Here is a 23,524-nt window from a genome sequence, read left to right on the forward strand (position 1 = left end):
AAAATGTTAATAATTTAATTTATAATTGAATGTAATTTTAATCATTAAAATTTAATACTGGTCGTAAATACGTAAATACTGGTCTTTGCTTACTGTTTAAGACCCTATAGTTTATGGGATGTAGAATAAGAACCATGCAGAGTGACATCATCTTCATACAGGTGGTGATGTTACTGTCTCTTTAAGAATTTGGCTTGTTGAGACGTTATAGTAGTGTTTGTTACTGAGGCGGTCCGTCGAGTATGCTGGCTGTTTACACAGAACTTCGCACGCTTTTCAAAGAAAAGTCTATTTTGGAGTCCACACTTTTCAGGTAAGAATGTATTAAAGATATATTTTCAGTCTCATTTTTACATGTGAAGCCGTGTTCTGTTGATGTTGTCTGACTCTCGGGTCTCGGCTTTCCCCCGCTTTAAGTGCTCCGGGCTGTCTGGTGTACGTTGGCCTGCAGGATGGTGTTTGCTAAGATGTCTGCAGCTTATTAAAGAAGTTAATACAATGTGATATCGAAGTCACCGAGGGACATAACGTTATAGACGGTGAGTACTATATGCTGTTAGTTTTCTCGGTGTAAAAGTTCCCTTTATCGCCTACGTTACGTATTCGCGTCTTATATCTTACGTTACGTTACTGCTTTATTAATAAGTGTTGCCACGGCGGAATATAATCGCAACCCAGATAGCAAAATACACTCGGGCCAGTTGCGGCGGCAGAAGCGAGCCGACGCTGCCGTATCCGTGCACCGGAATCGGCCCGTGAGTAATGTGCGGTGTGGCCCGGAGCTCGCGCGACCAAAGTCTTCATATACCTTGATATAAAACCTTTTGTTATTAATACTGGAAATTTGTAATTATCGATAATGTTTTATATTTTGAGGCCATTTTTCTAGCCACGGTTGACCGCTGAAATGTAATTTTAGACGGTTATATAAGCCATTTTGTGAAGAATAATCACAATTTTGTCACCGACAAAGCGACTGATTATGTAAACGTGGCTAGTTACAAACGTGGCGTGTGTGTAGGCTTGTTACATATCTTCGTTTCAGTGTCTAAGTTACATTAATGTTGAGGACTGTCCACAAACTGTCATGTATTGTTGATGCTTTACTATCGGTTATCGTTATACTTATGTTAATGTAGAATTATTAACATACCATGTTGTATAAATCTACGTTTTAAGTTATACTTTGTTCTTTAATGTAATAATTTGTCTCATCTGTTCTGAAACTGGTACCTTGAGCTATTTTACCTATTTTATTAATATCTCAAAATAAGTAAATAGTTATTGCTTTATCTTATTGCTTTCCAGAAGTTTATGAAGTTTCCAATTGTATTTCAGGACAAGATTGAACAACAGAATGCAGCCTAACAGCATCAGACCAATGAATGCATGTCATATGAGTGCATGGCTTTCAAGATGTAAGTATGTCTCATTATCTATACCATGGTTTTAATGGCTTACATACTATTTTAAATTTGTAGGTTTTTACTTACAAACAACAATAAATGTACACCCACATGTTTAAAATTATTTTCTAGGTTTTCATCGAAAGATGAGAGATCAACTGAAGAATGCTATGGATCTGACTCTAAGGTACTCTTTCTAAACTTTCTCCACTTGATTAATATTATTAAATTCTAGCTTTGTATGGATTCCTTCATATTTGTTTATAAGCCACATCTTATGTTCCAGGAATTGATTTTACAGCAGCACTTCTCATGTTGCCAGCCTTGTTAAGTGAGACACTTCAACATTTCGTTGTGCTCAGGTGCGTATGTTGTTTTCTGTTCAGTATATGCTGTGATAAATGCATTTTATAATGCTTGATATTCTTTATATTAGGATGACGCAGTGGGTAGTGCTGTCACCTTACAGCAAGAAGGTCGCTGGTTCGAGCCTCGGCTGGGTCAGTTGGCATTTGTGTGAGGAGTTTGCATATTCTTCCAGTGTTCGTGAAGGTTTCCTCCAAGTGCTCCGGTTTCCCCACAAGTCCAAAGACATGCGCTATAGCTGAATTTGGTAAGCTTATTTGTCTGTAGTGTATAAATGTGTGTGTGAATAAGTGTGTCTGGATGTTTCGTAATACTGGGTTGCAGCTAGAAAAGCATCTGCTGCATAAAACATATGCTGGATAAGTTGGTGGTTCATTCCACTGTGGCGACCCCAGATTAATAAAGGGACTAAGCCGAAAAGAAATTGAATGAATGAATGAAATTTATATTAGTCTTTTAATCTGTGATACTTTTTTTTTTTTAATCAGTGAATATTAATTATTTTACTTTCTATGCATGTTGATTTTCTCTTCATCAGTGATAGAGTGACTGATATTAAAGTAATTATTGCTTTGTCATTTACAGTGAACCATCTTCACCACATCCAACAGTTCAAGTACAGGAGGAGGCCAGCGACTGGACAACTGTGTTAACAAGACGAGTCACGGCAGTCTTCAGAGTTGATGGGATTGCGATTGGCTGGGTTAATGATGTGGACGAATATACATTTTTGACATATCCATCTTATTAGAAGAACACCTTGATGTTTCTGCAGTGGAATGTTTTGAATGAACTGTGGACGGTGACAAGCCTGGATCTACTCCAGTTACCAGAGTGATCTACCTTGTTTTTTGTTTCTCTACATGCTCTTGGGATAATCACAATCATCAAGTTAATCCAGCACACTGCTATCATTCATGCATAAAGCACATTTTTAAATAACTTGTGGTCCTAATGACTATCAAAGAACATTTTCCAGTTATGAGTGCTTTCCATGTCATGTTTATCAAAAGCATAAACACATATTGTGTTACAACAAATTACAACTCCACTTGAGGATGATGAGGAGTAATCTACTGATGTTGAGGAAGAGGCTACTGATGTATTTGGTTTTCTGCACTGTTGATGACAAATTATTTTTTATGACTGAGTATTCTGACTAAAGACAAATACTTTGGACTTTATAAAGTGCAGTACTTGATGTAGCCTGTGTAATGTGTTTATAAATCTTAAACAGTATTCTTGTGATCTTTGTATTAAGTGTAGATTATTTAGTTTTTATTCTTATCTAAATTGTTCTTTTTACTGTTTTACATGTCTGCTTTATACTTGCTGTGTAATTTTATTTCTTAACACATTCAGTTGTGAGTTGTAATGAAATATTTCTACATTAGTAAATAAAAATGGACATCTGTGAACCAAAATATTTTATTTATTTATTTGTGCATGCAGTCACCAAAGGATCAAAATGCCTTGGTCAGTACCCTGAAAATACTATATAATATAAAAAGGTACATTTTTGTACCTTCAGTGTCTAGGGTACAAAATTGTCCCTTAAAGGGTACAAATGTAGAAGGTACAATTTTGTACCTTTAAATAGAGGTACAAATTTGTACCCTTAAGGGTACCACCCCAGTGACGGGCCATTTGTACCCTAAAAGGTACAATTTTGTACCTTTTTTTCTGAGAGTGTACACACAGTTGAAGTCTGAATTATTAGCCCCTCATTGATTTATTTCTTCTTTTTTAAATATTTCCCAAATGATGTTGGAGAAAGACATGTTTTATTTCGGCTAGAATAAAAAGCGGTTTAATTTTTTTTATGAACCATTTTAAGGTCAAAATTATTAGCCCCTTAAGTCTTCAGAACAAACCATTGTTATAAAATAACTTGCCTAATTACCTTAACTTGACTAGTTAACTTGATTAATCTAGTTAAGCCTTTAAATGTCACTTTAAGCTGTATAGAAGTGTCTTAAAAATATCTAGTCAAATATTATTTACTGTCATCATGGCAAAGATAAAATAAATCAGTTATTAGAAATGAGTTACTAAAACTAATATGTTTAGAAATGTGTGGAAAAAAATGTTTAACTCTCCGTTATACAGAAATTGGGGAAAAAATAAACGGTGGCTAATAATTTAGGGGGGCTAACAATTCTGACTAAACTGTATTTTTATATATATATATACACGTGTCTGTGTGATGTATGTAAAATTTGGCCCGCGACAACGTTTGTTTTTTTGCATCTGGCCCTCGGCCCAAAAAGTTTGGACACTCCTGCAGTACACCTATGAACATTTACAGTCTTTGTTCTAGTGCAGTTTGAGATCAAGACAGAACTTATTGCATCTCGTGATGTTTTTGTAAGAATTGAAGACATCACTAAATTTGTTAAGGTTTAATGCAGCTAGAAAGTAAAGATCAACTAGAGAATATCAGCAGTGTCTAACCCACTGTTGTATTTACAGAAGTTGTATGAGAATAAACTACAGGTTGATTTATACTAATCTGTTATTTTTCTTTTTTAGCACGACTGACTGAAGTTTTAAAATTATGCAACGTCATAAAGCAGCAGCTGGGCCTGATTCTCACAAAACCAAAACAGACGTGATGAAATTCCAGATGTAAACACATTTGACCTTCCTTTGGCCAATTTGATTTGGAAAAGCTTGAAAATCAACTAAAGGAGCAGCCCGAACAAATGAAGAAACTGGTAAGTTCAAGCTCTTGCTAATTTCAAAGTGTTTTAAGTTTATTTGTTTTTTTTTAATTGTTTTTTTGCTTCGTAGGTAGCCTACTTTTTTCTTTTTTTTTACATTAGTACTTGTTCACTACTAATTATCTGTTTATCTTTTAATCACAGATGGAGTGAGGACAAATGTCCATACCACGCCACTGATAAAGAAGTGGAAAAATGCATTACAAGGTAGCTACAACTTGCCCCTGACAGGGATGGAGGAAGAAAGAAGAGAAAGCTAATGTGTCAAATGTCTACATCACTATTTTGTTTTATTTTTTAAACAACATTTTAAGTGTATTAGGATGTTCCCTGATACTTGAACAATTTGTTTCTTTCATTTGCATTTAAATATGTATAAGTATATATATGTGTGTATGTATGTGTGTGTATATATGTATGGTATGTATGTATGTATGGTATGTATGTATGTATGTGTGTGCGCCAAATTCTGAAGAAACATCTTGATACATTTTTAATAAACGTAATACAAATAAAATTATAAATATAAAAATTGCACAAGACGTGTATATATATGAAATGTATAATCATCTCACTCATGTCTTGCTGTTTGTGCAATTGATTTTGTTCAAGTTTATTAAAAAATAAGTTTGACTTGTTTGTTTATTATTATTTTAATGTTTTATTAAAAAATGTTTCAAGATGTTTCTTCAGAATTCTGCAGTACTTTTTACAAGTTTGACTTGTATATTTTACGGATTGTCATTGGTATTTTTAAGATGTTTCTTGCTATATCTTAAATTGGTTTCTATATTTAGGTTTATATAAAATTTAGCTGTTTGTACAAATTTTTAATTGAAGTCTGTTGGGAAAACAGGGTTGTTTTAAAAACATCTGTGTTTGTGTGTAATTTTTAGATTTTTTGTTTAAATCTTTCTGTGTGTCTTTATTGTGTTGTTTTATTGTTGTTTTTATATTGATATTCTTGTGCACTACAAAATTATTTATAAAATTTTAGTACTATTTTTTTTCTTTCAATCAATAAACGTTTAACATTTATTAATTTTGTCATTTGTCTGATTATTTTCGTTACAGAATATGTATGCAGTTTGCACTTTATTCAAAGGTTAAACACAGTGCTTACACTTTGTGTTTACATTATAGCCTGTGTTTGCTGTTATATAAATTCAAATGGTTGTAATACCATATATCAAGTACCAATGTAATACTAAAAGGTTTTATAAGGTGTATAAATACGGAGTCGCGCCAGCTCCGGGCCGCAGCGCACATTACCCTTGCGCCGATTCCGGCGCGGATGCGCAGCGTCGGCTCGCTTACGGCCGCCGCATCTGGCCCGCTTGATTCGGGCCGGAATCGGGCAGTGAGTCCACAGGCATCCGGCCCGAGTCCGGCAGCCGGAGTTGGGCCGAGGGGTAAGTCTCCGGCAGGCGACAATCTAGCCGGAACTGGCCCGAGTGTATTTTGCTATCTGGGAATTTTTATCTGAGGTGGTCTTTGATGTAAAAGTTTTGAGAACCACTGCTCTAGACAGTTGAACTCCTATGTGTTGAAATGTATGTCACGTGACCTATTTACCTACCAGTCTTTCTACCAAACCTCTGTAGGGAAACATGAGGAAAGGGAATGAATGATTACACAGGTAAGAACAATAACTATACCAAAATGACAACACAGTATAAATAAAAGATAAGTCGGACATTATATTACAACAAAACTGAACAAAATGGGGATATAAACACAGGTTCAATCAAGCGAACAAGCAGGTATAAAAAACAATTACTAGTCGCGCTCACAAAAGAATGCCAATATGCTGGCAGACAAAAACATATTTAGTGAGCTGAAGTAATCTGATTGGCTGAAACTGAAACCGAGTTGTCACAGAGGAACCAATCAGCATGAAGCAGTGTCAGGATTGGTTGCATCAAGTAGATGTGAACCAGCCAATCAGGAACAGCAGTTGGCAAAAACAAGGAAGTGAACTGGAGTGATAAAAAGAAAACCACAATGAGACACATAATACAAACATAAATAACCAATAGGTGCTGGCACGTAACACTATATAACACATTTGAAAGCAGTTTTAATAACGAATAAACATTATTTCCTTTGGTACAAAATCAATCAGAGAAAAAAAGTGACTTAGACTCTAAAAGTGAAGACACTTATAAGCAAAATGCTACTTTCTACTATGTGCGAAGAATGTCTTATTTAAAAAAAAAACTGCTTTATAGGAATTCACACTGCATAAACTCATTTTAATTCAAAACGGCCAATAATTAAATTTGTTAGACAAAGCAGAGCTACTGCAAATCTCTCACAATACATACAGCAAAACACAGAAAACATTTACATTACATACTTTCCAAATTATGTTAGAAATACTCGAAATATCCGTATGTTCATTTCAACGTTTACTGTTCTAGCACTCAAACCAGATTTTCTTTTATGCTTCGATGAGCGTTTTATCGAGTAAACAAATAACACTGCGTTTAGGTTAAAAATACAAGTATAAGCTCATTTAAAGACAGTATGGGTGGCTCTTGGAAGAGCATTTGGTTTGCAGAAGATGACAGTGGTTTACTTGGAGCTGGTGTACTTGGTGTACTTTTTGTGCCCTCAGACACGGCGTGTTTGGCCAGCTCCCCGGGCAGCAGCAGACGCACGGCGGTCTGGATCTCTCTCGATGTGATGGTGGAGCGCTTGTTATAGTGAGCGAGACGAGACGCCTTAGAGGAGATTCCAGTGTCAGGGTGAACCTGCTTCAACACTTTGTACACGTAGATAGCATAACTCTTCTTCCTGGTCCTGTAACTGCCCATAATTTAATGCACTCGCCTTGCTTGCCATAATTGGAGTCACCATAGGAGGGCGCTCTTGACTGATAGGATTTAAGTGAGACAAAGCAGAGTAAGAGCAATTCACGTTTGTCTACGAGCTAACATGTACAGCTCGGAAGAATGCCTTGAGCTTTTAGTGTCCCTTCAGCAAGCAGAGCGAGGTGTGTTTTGTTTATTGTTTGATTTATTTGCAAAATGTTAGATGTTTTGTAAATGTTTGTTTATTTTTCTATGTTGTTTGTTTTCTCTAGTTTTACGGTGTTTTTGGTGCCTTTGGTCTTTTGATGCTTTGGTGTATACAACAAAGAACTGAGACAGTGATGATTTATGTGATAAACTTAATTGCATCCAAGTAAATCATTTTAAATGTACCCGTCAATAACTCTGTCTATTTATTGAAAGCTGAAGGGCTGCTACAGGTCCACTTGCGCTTCTTTCCTCCTTTGCTGGCAGTTTTTGTCAGCTCCTTTTTGAAACCCTTCTCAGGGGCTGTCTTCGGTTGTTCAATCATGTTCGCTTTATGACAGACTGATTAAAAATACTGGCTATTTATTAATCTCTTATGCAAATTTTATAAGGAATAACCAACATTCTCTGATTGGTGCAATAAATGTTTGATGCTGATTTTATTGGTCATAATGTAGAAACGCCTGCAAACAAATATACCAATTATATGCTTTGAAACTGTAGGTCCCGCTCATGCATCACTTTCTTATAGATAACGGACGATTACAGTTTATGTTCCCACTACGAATTATACTTGAAAAACAAACCAAATAACTAATGCAATTTGCTAATCGCTAACAAGCACCATATTTATTCACAATTTAATTACAGTTGTTTTTGTAAACAAAGACAGCCTCACACTACAAATGCTATTCCAGCTAAGAAATTACTCTGGATTAGTCTTATGTAAATTTTACACACAACTAGGAAATCATCGGTGGTGCGTAGATAGGCCACTGAACCATAGGCTCTCTCCAACGCATCACTGAAGACATGAAGCTCTCGTATAGCCGATGGGTTGTCAGCAGAGGCTGGGGTATATGCCCGAGGGAACTATATCTTGGTAAGTGTAGGGAGTTCTTCTACCCAGGTAAGCCAAGTATTTCTCAAATGTGATGGCTCTACGGGGTCGTCCCAACCAAGGTTGTGCTTCCAGAGGTCCTGGATGATAACCTTGGCTCTAGTAGTGAATGGTGTAATGAACCCTAAAGGGTTGTACGGACTCGCCAATGTTTTATATTTGTTCCTCAGGGTAGGTTCAACAGCCTCTACAGAGTGCAAGTTGTACCCCAAGGTGTCATTGATGCAGTCCCACCATAACCTAAGAGAGGGCTCCTGAAGATCAGTACGGCTTTGTGCTAACCAGCGCTCTCTACTTGCAAACCTGGCCTCTGAAGGTAGGTGTTCGGTTACGGATGGTATATTGCATGCCCACTGTCTAATTTCAAAGCCACCTTCAGAAAGGAGCTGATGTAACCCATCTACTATCACCTTAACCTCACTCGCCATTGGTACACTATGAAGGCAGTTGTCAACATAAAACGAATGTTCCACAATATCAACCAATTCAGTTTTACCTTCTTTGTGCTCTTGGACGTGGTGTTGGAGGGCATGAATGGCACAACATGGACCTGCCATTCATATATTTCAGGTTTTGCGTCTCTGCACATTCTTCTCCAGAGGAAACGTAGCACAGATTTGTCTCCTGGCAACAAACGAACCTGGTGGAACATACCTTTGATGTGCCCACTGATAGCAACTGTGTGCTGGCAGAATCTCAGGAGGACACCTAGTAAGGATGGTCCCAACGTTGGCCCCGGCAGCAGCTGATCATTCAAAGACTGTCCATGGTGCTGGAAGGAGCAGTTGAAGATAATTCTGTCTTTACTATTATGGTGCACCATGTGGTGCGGAATGAACCAGGACTCTGCACTATGGTTTGCTTCCTCTGCTGTTATTTTTGCTACATAACCAGCTGACTCCAATTTAGTAATCTCACTGCAGTAGACTTTGGCCCTTTCTGGATTCCTTTCAAGTGTATGCTCAGTATGGCGTAAACTTGAGAGAACTGCTGTTTTATCTGCGTGGAGTAAGGTTCAAGGGGTCCGTCTCAGTAATGGTGTAGCATATCTTTGTACACAGTCCACAGTCACTCTTGACGGTTGCATTCTGCAGCAAAGTGTTAGCCTCCTTGTCCTGTTTGAACCTGGTAACCATCTTGGTGTTGTATGGAAGTGTGTCCACCTGCCAGTCTCCCCAAATGTTGAAACAGGTTATCACAGGTGGGAACTGACATAAGAGGAAGTCAGCAGTGTCTTCATATTGAGGGCTGCATCGGGCTCATGGGGCCTTGGAGAGACCACCCTAGTTGTGTACGAAGGGTCCCCCTGGTGGGCCCTTGCATACAGGCTGAACTGTTGTCAGGAGATGCGGCATGTCGGACCCAATGAGGAGCAGTGGTCTCACTTTATCCATGGGAGGCAGTGGCAGATTTTTTAGGTGTCTATAAGCCCTTTGCAGAGCAGCCACTGGGTAATGGTGTTCCGCTAGACACAGACCTGTGGCAGTGAATGTGTTGTGTATCGCAAACTTCTTTGTGTGATTGGATACAGATGACACCTCAAATGATACAGATGATCATGTAAGTTCAGCGTGAAACTGGTGAATGGTCTGCAGCGAGAGCAGTTCAGGGGAACCAGAGGATTTAAGCTGTTGCACAACTGGCTGGAGCACTTATGTTCTCTCTGATACATCATCGTGAACAGCATGGGTTTCCATAGTTTTTTAATCACCTGTGTTGCAGGACTTTAGCCACTTTCAGCATGACTTTAGGGGAACGGTTAGGTCGATCCAGATAACTTCTGGTAGGTGGCAAACTGACAATGAGAACAGCTCTAGAAGTGTCCTGAACTGAATTATGTAGAACAGTAAGATGTAACTCTTTGCAGACACTGCATGGGCGCTTAAGTTTGCAGACCGCCACGTCATGAGTTTGACCACACCTCCAGCAGCGCTTTCCTTCGCTAGTCCAAGTGGTAACTTGAGCTGTAGTTAGTTTCTTAAACTCTTCATATGCATTCAAATAACGGTCTCAGCTATCACAATGAGGACAATATGGCCTGGGCTTTGACTTTGGGCTAGATCTCTGTGCTTCAGTATCAGGACTTTTTATGCTTCTCTCACTGGTCAACAGGACAGGTGTGAATCGCTCCTTTGGACGGGAATATGTTGTGGGTTTACCTAGATCACTCAGGAACAAAGCTGCAGCTCGACTGGAAATTCGATTCTCCTGGGAATTAATCTCTAACCAGGTGGCCAGATCTGGGAGTGTATAGGTTCTGTCTGTGCCTGTCTGGAGGATACCCCAGCTTAGACAGTACTCAACGAAGCTGTCATGATAGGTAGGTGCTGAGTAGTCGATCCACATGAGAGCCACACATAAGCTCGTACCCATTTTGACCTTCAAGGGTCCTCAACATGCCTACTAATGATTGAACTGATAAGGTGAACATTCATTCTCTTGTCGGCTTAGTCCCTTTATTAATCTGGGGTCGCCACAGCGAAATGAACCGCTAACTTATCCAGCAAGTTTTTATGCAGTGGATTCCCTTCCAGCCACAACCCATCTCTGGGAAATATCCACACACACACACACACACACACACACACACACACACACACACACACTCATACACTACAAACAATTTGGCCTATCCAATTCACCTGTACCCCATGTCCTTGGACTGTGGGGGAAACCAGAGCACCTGGAGGAAATCCACGTGAACGCAGAGAGAACATGCAAACTCCACACAGAAACGCCAACTGAGCCAAGGATCGAACCAGCGACCTTCTTGCTGTGAGGCGAACATGCTACCCACTGCGTTGCCTTAAGGCGAAAATGTCAAAGGCATTAGCATCAACCAGTCTAAGTGGTGGGCTATTCATGATGGCACCCAGCTCTGATTGTCTGAGTTGTCATGGCTGTTCGTACTTGTCCTGAAGTGCTTGTAGTGCAGCTGAGTATGGATGTGAATGATACATATAAGCTTTCGCTAGCTGCTGTGCGCTGGGTAGCTTCAAATGACTTAACAGTACATTATATTTATACTGCTCCCTAAAATAGCTGTGATTACTTAGCAAAATATCCAGGGCCAGTTTTAACAAGGCAAAGTCACTTTCATTACCACTCTCAAATACTGGTAGCTTTGGTTGTGGGATGCCATAAGCCGAGGCAAACAGTAGCTCTGTACCAGGGTATGTGAGGGGAAGAGGCATGAATGAATGTGGCTGAGCAGAGGTGGTGCAGCTGAGGCCTGCTGGCTGGTGATTAGATTTTGCTGCTGATATGCATGTGTGCTCACTGGAGGAATGAATGACTGCTGCATCATTCCTATTCATTGTCCGTGGGGCAGAGTTAAGCCTGGTTTATACTTCTGCGTCAAGTGACCGGCATGACCCACGGCGCATGCAACGCGGGTAGCTCTGCATTTATTCTTCTGCACGCTGTCTCTGTTGGTCTGCATTAACACTTCCGAAACGCTAGTGGGCAGTGAGGTGTTAATGTTTCTCCGTGTCGAGTTTCTTCTCTGCTGTTTTGCTTTTCTTGAACACTTCCGGGATGTAAAAGTGGCTCAAACTCGCTCATTTTGAGGCAGGAACCGGCGGACATGCTACAACTTTAACTATGAGGTAAACACAAAACAAAACTTTCCATCAGGAGCTCCTTTGCGGGACTCTACACTTGTAAACAATCGCTCCATCAGGCTTGCACCATTCACGCGGCTCTCGGTCCCGCCCAGACTCGTCATCGCTACCAAGCCGACCAACCACAGAGCTTGCGCTACGCGTCGTTGCGACGTGTAGTTACATTTTTTTTGAGAGGTGCACGTCAGCCACGGCGAAGGACTATGCGTCAGCACCGTAGCATATGCTGGCGTTTGACACAGAAGTATAAATCAGCCTTAAGTGACAGCTGTGAGATGTCATCACATGATGTGACTGTTGGTAGCTGAGGTGGAAGCTGGGAAGAGGAGGGAGACTCTGAACTCCTGGATGCATTAGTCTGATCAGGTTGAGGTGGCGGCGATGGGCTGTCTGGTGAGCCTGAAGACCTGGGAGTGTTTGAACCAGAGTCTTTAGTAAGCATTGAAGATACCAATTTTGGCTACTTCCAGCTCAGGCTCTGCCTGTTGTAGCTTTTGCTGTCTCTCTAGATGCTTAGACAAAGCTTCCTTAGCTGCAAAAGCCTCCTCCTTAATACGCTATGCTTCCTTTGCTTGTGTCTGCAGGCTCTGATATTCCACGTCAGCTAGTGAGTCCTCCTGCATCTGCTGCAGTAGACTATCAAACTGTCTCTGCTTAATCTTCTCCTCCAAGACAGCTGTCTAGACACTAGAGAGTTCTGGTGGGAAATAAACACCAGTGAAGGTAACAGAATGTCTACTCATCCTGGAATGAGAGCTGATACCACTGCCGGACGTTTTCCTTGAGCTGGTTCTAGAATGACTGGGACAGGGTGTGGAAGCTTTTGGAGGAGGGTCCTGTATAGGTTGGTAACCAACTTCATAATCATCCAGGTGAGGTGGCAGATTTGTCCTGCGGCGAGGTCTGTCCATTTTCTCAGTGTCACTTCCTGTTTGGTCCATACTGGGTTTATATTGCTCTTAATCCGGCTCGAAGGGTCATAATAATGTAGTAAACCTTACTACATGTAAATTTTCCACTGGTTAAGGTGGCCAAATATGGACCGGATTCCGGTCAGAGAATCAGGAGGGCAGGAGAAGTGTTGACGTTTGAAACATTTATTTGCTCCAACATATGCATCAGATTGCTCGATTATGGGTAATGGTAGTGAGTAATGAATCAGATGTAATGGTCTACAAAGGAAAAACAAATGAAGAAATAATTACAAACTATTATTGACTATGAATTGTCATTAACATTGACTGAAACGAGCTGCAATAACATTCATCATCAAATGTGCATACTAAACTCAAATATATTAACAGTAATGTCTGTTGGCAACATGACAGTCAAATTAGCAACAACAGTCTAAGAAATGTCCATTCATATAGGCTAACACGCTGATCAGTCGTTCATAACGGCTATTTATAGCTCTGGCCTAACGGCGATGACTCAGCAGAATTATCGCGGCGCCAAATAAATTCGTAAGGGATTGTTAATTTGATTAATACTTAAACTCTACAAAGATATAAACAGTAAAAGCTCGTTTTATATGATATCATGGGTGGCTCTTAAAAGAGCCTTTGGGTTATGAAACTGGTCGTAGATGTTTAACCGCCGAACCCGTACAGAGTGCGTCCCTGTCGTTTCAGCGCGTAAACTACATCAATTGCGGTCACGGTCTTCCTCTTGGCGTGCTCTGTGTAGGTAACGGCGTCACGGATGACGTTCGTAAGGAACACCTTGAGCACATCGCGGGTCTCCCCGTAGATCAAAACAGAGATACGCTTGACTCCACCACGACGAGCGAGACGACGAATGGTGGTTTTGGTAATTCCCTGGAGGTTGTCACGCAATACCATACGGCAACGTAGTCTTTTGCCTGTTCCAGACATGATTTTAGAATCAACACGCTTAATTACCGCCTCAAGTGCACAAAAGCGACCTTTACAATCATGTATAGGACCTAGTTGAAACCTGCGTGGGCGGTGCTTCACAATGTTACTTGTCTTTCGAAGAATCTATAGGAAAAGCAGTTAGGTGAGGTCACGTTTACTGACTAAAGTTGAAATAATGCTTGTTTGTTTCTTTTTGTTAAGTGCTCTGCTCAAGTCTAAATACGTAATGTCTGTAATGTAGGCTGTTCAAAATGAATACGCCCCCTGATGTAGCCGTTATTGGGGTACCGAAAATTTGGTCCCAATTTAGTACTAAATGACTTGATTTACCTCACAGGTAGGCGCCACAGCTCTACTCCACTGGAAATAAAATAAACCTCCAACTACATCCCTGTGGGTTGTGGACATGTATTTTCTGATACTGGAAAAGGTTTGATGCCCTGGGGAAACAAAAAGTAGCAATGTTTTACAACTTAAATTTACTTATCAAATTGCTATCCATTTAATAGAAGCACTCTCCTTCGTTTTAATTTGTTTATTTTCTTTCAGCATTGACGGTGTATCTCAACGTTTGACTGTTGTTTAATGACTGGTTGTAAGTACAGTTGGTTGTAAGTACATTTTTCTCTTACCCTTTTTTTTGTTTTACTAACCCCCCCCCACCCCCCACCCTGCAATGTTTTTTTTATTATTATTATTATTATTTATTTCTCTTCACTGAATGAACAAATCATTATACTTGAACTTGATTTGATTTTAAATGTTGTTCTTCTCTCAGATTATGTCCCCCTTGTCTTTCTTCAAAAAAAACTTTTGTATACATTTCAGAGGTAATTTATTCCTATAGCTTTAAACATAAATTGTGCTGTTTTAAATTTAACCAAATCACTGAACTTGAGTATCTTCAATTTAAAAAATAAAGGATTTGTATGCTCCAAATACCCCATGTTTTCTATCTGTAGGGATGGTATACAGTTTAACCCAAAGAATGACCAGTCAGGTAGATGAAAAAGAGCTGGAGTCAGAGATTTAAATAAATAAGTCAAGTTTACTGAAGATAGTTTGCAGTTTCATCAGCAGAAGCCAGCTTCAACACGAGTTCCCAGGCCGCTCTGCCTTACAGTACATCAATACAGCAATAATACTCTTTACACAAGTCCAGAAAAGGTGGGATCCAAGAAAAAAACGGTCTCATTGGTTACAACAAAAATAGACAAATCTAAATGCGTGTGTCAATGAAGTATTATTGTATCTAGCTCCAGATATGGATGGCCTTAATGTGTGCGTCAAGAAAGAAACTCCAGATATGGATGGCGACATGGTTCCTGGGGGTTAGGTCAACCCTAAGTTATTAGGAGCTGATCTCCGACCTGTGAAAAGCTAAACCAGGAACACAATAGACGCAAGAGACCATCTGTGTTAAAAAAAACTCAAGGATGTTTCTTGTACGTTCAGCTGTGTTATCAAACTGGTTCAAGACAAAATCCTCACTACACAGTGTCTATCTAAATACAAAAGGAATTACTTTAATAAGAATTACAATCAAAACAGATCAATCGAACAGCTAAATTACTGTAGACCAGTGGTTCTCAAACTGTGGTACGTGTACCACTAGTGGTACGCAGGCTTCCTTCTAGTGGTACGCAGAGTAATCCAATATCAATGTCATATGTACATGCAACATATATTTCAAAATTGATCAAAAATGGTTCATATATGAATATGATGACATATAGCCTATATTTATGAGGTCCAAGCAACATTTCCAGGTTTTTATTTATTTATTTTTTTACATATAAGCACAGTACAGTGTTAATGTTCAAACTATTTATAATGTTTAAAGTGGCTGATAATAATAAAAATTCTTAATAATAGTAGTTAATCTGTCACGATTTTAAACTGCAGAGTTGTAGCTGCCTTACTGGGCCTACTACGCTACTGTATTTCAATACTGGTCATTATGGTGGTACTTGGAGGGACAATTTTTTTCTGAGGTGGTACTTGGTGAAAAAAGTTTGAGAACCACTGCTGTAGACAATATCAGGACAACTAGAACAGGTGTTTTTCTTCTCCTCTGCATCAGTAGTCCTGTTCAGAGGGACAGAGGGAGGGAGAGAGAGATCTCCATGACCTATGACCTGTTTTCTTTGTTTCCTGAAAGCAAAGTTAAAATAGACAGGCAAAAAAGAAACAAGGACGCTGAACATTCTTGCATTAAGCGGTATTAACTTATGTTAACTTATTCATTAGTTAAAATCAATTCACAGTTAAATGCTGAGAAACAGGATGATAAAGTATAAACGTTGGTCCATGATGAGGCGGATAGGAAAGCAGAAATCCGAATCCTTCATATCAGTCTAATTACTTTTTTCTGCATTGTACATGAGGATCGTAAATTAGAATTATATGAATTCCCCCAATTTCCAACACAATAACTCGTATATGGCAACATAAGTGTGTTATAAAATACATTGATATACTGTCCAAGATCAATCTTGGTTTATACACTATAGCTATAGTTTTTACTAATTTTGATATCACATTATTCATTTGCGGTTTCCAACTAGTTTTAAGATCCAACATAATACCAAGAATCTTTATATATACTTTTTCTGTAACTTCATTATCAGTGTGTAAATTAATATTGTGACTACTTTTTAATTTCCCAAATATAATTGCGTAACAATTGTTTTACTTATATTTATTGACAATTTGTTTACGTCAAACTACAATTTCAATGTATTAATTTCTGTTTTAATCAATCGCTGGTTCGAACCTTGGCTCAGTTGGCGTTTCTGTGTGATCACAATCTCCCATATGATCTGATGATAGTACTTTTGTTTGATAGTAATGTATAGTGTCTGTATGGTATCTGTAAATGTTTAGAGTGTGAAATTGTTGGACAACCACTACACACACATTAAACAGCAAAATAAACATGTCTATAGCTTACTAAAAGCCTTTCTGTCTGTTCATATATTTTATATAAATGCAGAGCAGCAAGACCCATGGGATTTCATCAGCCACTCACCATCAGAGTCCTCAGTGGAAGCTGAGAAGAGCAGAAGAGGAAGCCAAGCAAGAGATGCCAGAAAAATAGGGGGAAGGAAATAATGTGTTATTTTGCTGTTTGAGTATAGGCAGGCGCAGTGGGTAGCACAATCGCCTCACAGCAAGAAGGTCACTGGTTCGAGCCTCGGCTGGGTCAGTTGGCATTTCTGTGTAGAGATTGAATGTTCTCCCCATGTTAATGTGGGTTTCATCCGGGTGCTCCCACAAGTCCAAAAATATGCGGTGACATTGGGTAAGCTAAAATTGTCCGTAGTGTATGAGTGTGGATGTTTCCCAGTGATGGGTTGCAGCTGGGTGGCAACACAGTTGCACAGTAGGTAGTGCTGTTTCCTCACATCAAGAAGGTTGCTGGTTCGAGCCTCGGCTGGGTCAATTGGCGTTTCTGCGTGGAGTTCTCCCTGCGTTCGCGTGGGTTTCCTCCGGGTGCTCCGGTTTCCCTCACAGTCCAAAGACATGCGGTACAGGTGAATTGGGTAGACTAAATTGTCCGTAGTGAATGGGTGTGTATGGATGTTTCCCAGAGATTGGTTGCAGCTGGAAGGGCATCCACTGCGTAAAACATATGCTGGATAAGTTGGTGGTTCATTCCACTGTGGTGACCCCAGATTAACAAAAGGACAAAGCCGAAGAGAAAATGAATGAGTATAGGCAATGATAGACGAGACAATGTTTGATTAAGATGAAGTGTTTTAAAATGCTTATTTATTAAAATAAAGGTTACAAAGTAAAGAAGAAATATATTGTGTGTTTGTATATTTATTTTACTGCCTTCAAAATTTTACATTGTAAACTAAAGGGAACAAGGGGGGAACAAATGTTGTATTTACCCTTTAACTACAGGTAACAAGAGAGGAACAAAGCTTCACTTTAATTTACAACCCTCAAATGTGGTATTTACCCTGTAAGTACAGGGAACAAGGGGGTAACAATGGAGGAACAATGCTTCACTTTAATTTACAACCCTCAAATGTGGTAATTACCCTGTAAGTACAGGGAACAAGGGGGTAACAATGGAGGAACAATGCTTCACTTTAATTTACAACCCTCAAATGTGGTATTTATCCTGTAAGTACATGGAACAAGGGGGGAACAAATACTGTATTCACCCTTTAACTACAGGGAACAAAGAGGGAAGAAGCTGAACTTTAACACACTAGTGTATACGTGAACACTAAGAACAGAGTAAACTACAGCAGCAGTTTTTATTAATTGAAGACCAAATTACTAAATTTTTCTATAAAGCATCAGCTATACATTTACTGAAATGCAAAAGTTATCCCCCTGTGCAACAGCAGTAAAGTTGCGAGGCTGTTTTAATCTGCATTGAACCCTGACGGTAGGCCTATGTCATGCAAAGTTATTTGTTGATAGTGAGTTATGGAGACATTGATGGCTTTGGTGAGATCGACGAGTAAACATAAGGTAAGTAGTGTATGGAAATATATTTTATATTGAATTGCAGATTTAAAAAACATACAGTATACAATAAGGGTTCATAATTTTACAGGTTGTAAACCTTTTAATTATTAAACACCCCATATAAAACCCAAGCACTGAATAAGAGTACTAATGTACTCACGCAGGTGCATGTACAGTACATTTGCAGATAGCAATAGGTTGTCACCATCCTTGCATAATTCTTCATATGTATACAATACTTGAAGAAAAGTACATCGTAAACTTAATATACTTCTTTGCGTGATGAATATCTTATTGTTACTCCCCTATTACGCAAACATTATGGTTTGTTCTTTTGCAATTTAAAGAAAAGTACAACGTTATTTCACTGTACTTACGCTGTACCTTTCATGCTGAATATCTGGTTGTTACCCCCTTATTACCAAAGCATTACAGTTTGTTCCCTTATACCTACGTAAACGTTATTTATACTTAACACTATTGGTACAGAAAAGTACACCGTTATTTGACTGTACTTACGCGGTAATTTTCGTGATGAACATCTGGTTGTTACCGCCTTATTACCCAAGCATTACGGTTTGTTCCCTTATACCTACACATACGTTCATTATACTTACACAGTACGTACAGAAAAGTACACTGTAATTTCACTGTACTTACGCGGTACTTTGCGGGTTGTAAAAGAAAGCGTTACCCAAATTTGTAATCATGTGTTATATCTTTTGTCTAACATTTTAAGATATTCTTATTTCATGCTTTTTATCCTTTTGTCATATGTAACTTTACTATTTTCGTATGTGTTATGTGTTTTTTTTTTTTTATTTTAGGTTGCCTTTTAAAATCTGGCAGGGGGCAAAAGATGAAAATTAGTCCTTGTGACTAACTCGGACTTATTTAGTATTTTACTGTTGATTAATGAGCATTGTCCCTGTTGAACAAAATAAAGTCGAGCTGCTTACAAATCTAGCTCCTATTGGCATTAATAAGTCAACTTAGCCACTGCCTCTACATATTTTTAGTACACAGTACCATTGAGATTAAACGCAAAGAAAAATAATCTTTTCTAGACACATTGAGGTGGCTCTTAAAAGAGCCTTTGGGTTTTAATGCGTCAGCAGTAGCTTTAAGCGCGCTCTCCGCGGATGCGGCGGGCCAGCTGGATGTCTTTGGGCATGATGGTGACCCTCTTGGCGTGGATGGCACACAGGTTTGTGTCCTCAAACAGACCCACCAGATAAGCCTCGCTGGCCTCCTGCAGGGCCATTACAGCGGAGCTCTGAAAACGCAGATCAGTCTTGAAATCCTGAGCGATTTCTCTCACCAGACGCTGGAAGGGCAGTTTACGGATCAGTAGTTCGGTGGACTTCTGATAACGACGGATTTCTCTTAGAGCCACGGTTCCGGGTCTGTAGCGGTGAGGCTTCTTGACGCCGCCGGTAGCGGGAGCGCTCTTACGGGCAGCTTTAGTGGCGAGCTGCTTCCTCGGAGCCTTTCCTCCGGTAGATTTACGGGCGGTCTGCTTGGTTCTTGCCATTATAGATGTGATGCTAGATGGAGCTCTAGTCGACTGATGTACGCAGACTGCATACTCAGCTTTTTAATAGGAGGGCAGTTGTTGTTGAGGCGTTTGATTGGCTGTTGCATTTATGTCGCAGTGTGACGTGAACATTCTGACCAATGGCAGAGCATTCCTTTTTTTTTTTTTTTTTTTTTTTATGAGGAGACGACTGACAGACAGTTGCTATTCCCGCTCAAAAAAAACTTATTCAGGATAAGTTGCATACAATGGCGAAACTTGCACATTTGTTTTTTAGATAACTTCTTTATCATGTTAAATGTAGCTTTTGAAAATAAGCTAACAGCGATGTAATTTTCAGATCGCAGCGAAAGCTTCAAGTGGGAACTTATGCCTAAAGTAAACTTTAAGCAAAACGTCCTACATTAGTTCTGAATTTATGCGTACATCAGTATAGTATTTTAGGCATTCAATTGTGAGTACAGATAAATTGTGCATTCACGTGGATGAAAAAAAACTTAAAAGTTTTCCTAACTTGGGAACGTAAAGGGATGCATTCAAAATGAACTGTTTGCGTTTCCTGCCCTGGTCTATTTTTCTGGTGGCATATTAAGTTACTGTTTCAAGATTAGTAGTTTTAAAAATGTTTGAAAATAATGCTCTTCACTGTTATGTGAGTGGCTCTTAAAAGAGCCGTTTAGTTTATGGAAGAATCGAGCAGAAATAACCGATTACTTCTTCTTGGGAGCCGCCTTTATGGGCTTTGCCGCCTTAGGTTTGGTCGTTTTGGGCTTGACTGCTTTCACCTTCTTGGGGCTCTTGGCTGCTTTCTTGGCAGCTGCTGGTTTCTTTGCCTTCTTGGGACTCTTAGTGGCCTTCTTGGCAGCTGCTGGCTTCTTGGCTTTCTTGGGGCTCTTTGTCGCCTTCTTCACAGATGTGGCCGCCGGTTTCTTCGCCTTCTTGGGAGATTTCTTAGCGGCGGGCTTCTTGGCTTTCGCGGCGGTTTTCTTGGCTGCTTTCTTGGGCTCGGCTTGTTTCTTGTTGAGCTTGAATGAACCGGAGGCGCCTGTGCCTTTGGTCTGGGCCAGAGTGCCGTTGGTCACCAATGCCTTGACGGCGGTTTTGACGCGGGAGTTGTTCTTCTCCACATCATATCCGCCGGCGGAGAGAGCCTTCTTCAGGGCTGCGAGAGACACGCCGTTTCTCTCCTTGGACGCGGTCACAGTCTTAACGATGAGGTCGCGGACATTTGGGCCCGTTTTCTTGGGCTTGGACGCCGCTTTCTTCCTGGGAGCTTTTGCCGGCGTGGCAGCGGGAGCTGGAGCAGTTTCAGCCATTTCTCAGAGGAGGAACCTTCACCTACAACTAGCAGTGAATAATGAAGCTCTGCTGGGCGGCGCTGTGAACTTATCTACCACATGAGAACCGTGTAGACTCAATCGCCGCTCCTCAGACAATCGCCTCGACACAAAACTTGTGCTTTCTCCGTTTAAACAAAGACTAAAAAAAGTGCAATAAAATATTTTACAGCAGACTAGAAAGACCTTTATGATATAAAGAGGGTCAAGCCTTTGTCATGGAATTCAAACAGGAGACGCCCTGTATTTTGTTTTAGATTTATGGAGTCATTTATCCTCAGTTCTTTCACTGAAGTTGTTTTACTATGCACAATAGGACCTGTGAAAATATAAAACAAGATATGCAGCAAGAGTTGTTAATGTTTATATATATATATATATATATATATATATATATATATATTTTTTTTTTTTTTTTTTTTTTTTTTTTTTTTTTTTTTTACATAAAACCTTTTTATTTTATATTTTGTTTGTTTGTTTGTTTGAACTTTATTAATCCAAAAGAAAAAAAAATCATGTCACACCAGAGTTCATCACTCAATAAAATAAATAAAATATAAAAAATTCTAAATTATATATAAAACAATAATAACAATAAAAAAACATCCATACTGAACAGCTTAATTTCAAGCAATGAGAAATATCCACAGTATAAATGGAATTAAAATTCTACATTATTTATCAATTGCCTTGAAGCAAATGCATGTTTTAAAGTATTTTTAAGTATTTTAAAGATGTTTCAGTACTTTAAAATACTGCACCAGTGTGTAGCATATTAACCTACATAATGCAAAATCTGTAAATAACAAAGCAATCATCAGAAGTTCATTATAGTTGTGGCAGTATAACCCTAACAAAAACAAGATGCCTTGCTATAATGTCTTCTGTCCAAAGATGCTATTATTCTTGTGTGGTGAAAAACATTTAGACCATGCTTCTCAAACTCAATTCCTGGAGGGCCACAGCTCTTCACAGTTTTGCTCCAACCCTAATCAACCACAGCTAATCCAAAAGTTGTTCAAAAGAGTCTCAAACACGTTGATTATTTGAATCAGCTGTGTTTGATTAAGGTTGGAGCAAAAGTGTGCAGAGCTGTGGCCCTCCAGGAATTGAGTTTGAGACCCATGTAGACCAGGGGTAAGGAACCTATGGCTTGGAAGCTACATGTGGCTCTTTGATGAAAAATATGTGGCTCTCCTGCTGTCCCTTTTCAATAATAATTCAACATTTTTAATTACTAGAAATCAGTTTCCTATTGCAAATACAATTACAATTTTTTATATTGTATTTTCTACAGCAAAATTAATAAGACCTCAGTTTACAATAAAAGGACATTTCAACCAATGCGCATACGTGGTGCTGTGGATTCACTCGAAAAGCGACAACAATAAAGGGCAAGTTATATTTCTTACATTGCGATGGTAACCTCACGCACGTAAATTTAAACATTCGGGTGGCGATGGCAAACAGAAAAAAAATATGTAAATTGGCCTTTCTTCTTACATTGTGGTGCGTTCTATTTGTTTATTTTTAAGTTATGCATGGGCATAAATAAAGGTTTTGTGTATAATTATATAAAGGTTTTGTTTTATACACACAGTCCATATGGCTCTTTAAAAAATGCATTTGATAAAAAAAAATAAATAAATCTGATTGGTTCTTTGCTGAAAAAAAGGTTCCTGACCCCTGGTTTAGAAAAAAGAACCACTGTCAATCTAGAGCAGGGGTGCCCAAACTGTCCTGGAGGGCTGGTGTCCTGTAGAGTTTAGCTCCAACTTGCCTCAACGCACCAGCCAAGACATTTCCAGCAAGCCTACTGAGAGCTTTATTAGCAGGACCAAGTTTGGGCACCCCTGATTCAGAGTGTTTATGTGGTAAAAGTTTAAACTTTTGCTTTCAAGGTGTAACTGTAGCTTTTTATAAATAAACTCACAGGAAAGGCTACATTAACAATAAGCATAATCACAATAATAACTTAAATAAATTATCATTTCAGAAAATACAAACGCTTAGTTCAATTCTAAATTCTATCTAACGATGGTGCCCAGAAAATAAGTCTATAAAATCTTTAAAATCTTATTATTTTTTAATTATTAATTCTAGTCTAAATAATGTTTGTTTGACATTGAATATAGACTGAATGGAGTTTGCTGTGTCCCTTAACTATCCCGTAACATCTCCAGGTTTGTAAATATAGAACCTAATTGCAGTATTTTGGGGCAAACAAAGTTGTTTATCAG

General features: G+C 39.1%; 2 protein-coding genes and 1 long non-coding RNA gene across 3 annotated transcripts; 1 reads left to right on the forward strand and 2 right to left on the reverse strand.

Annotated features, from left to right (window-relative positions):
- Positions 1-209: 209 nt before the first annotated feature.
- Positions 210-3,196, forward strand: LOC147842998 (uncharacterized). The gene is made up of 7 exons (XR_015495243.2): positions 210-313; positions 418-539; positions 1,339-1,418; positions 1,539-1,593; positions 1,693-1,768; positions 1,843-2,019; positions 2,358-3,196. It is a non-coding gene; the product is annotated as an uncharacterized LOC147842998 (long non-coding RNA).
- Positions 3,197-17,460: 14,264 nt separating this feature from the next.
- LOC137496127 (histone H3) lies at positions 17,461-19,982 on the reverse strand. Its single transcript, XM_087260550.1, has one exon. The coding sequence runs from the start codon at positions 19,942-19,944 to the stop codon at positions 19,534-19,536; it is 411 nt and encodes a 136-aa protein (XP_087116676.1). The 5' UTR covers positions 19,945-19,982; the 3' UTR covers positions 17,461-19,533.
- Positions 19,470-21,306, reverse strand: si:ch73-368j24.12. The gene has a single exon (XM_087260532.1). It carries the CDS (start codon positions 21,261-21,263, stop codon positions 20,658-20,660), a length of 606 nt encoding a protein of 201 aa, XP_087116658.1. The 5' UTR covers positions 21,264-21,306; the 3' UTR covers positions 19,470-20,657.
- Between the last annotated feature and the right edge of the window lie 2,218 nt (positions 21,307-23,524).

Source organism: Danio rerio, chromosome 7 (genome assembly GCF_052040795.2).
Source record: "Danio rerio strain M-AB ecotype USA chromosome 7, GRCz13ab, whole genome shotgun sequence".
Classification (NCBI taxonomy): domain Eukaryota; kingdom Metazoa; phylum Chordata; class Actinopteri; order Cypriniformes; family Danionidae; genus Danio; species Danio rerio.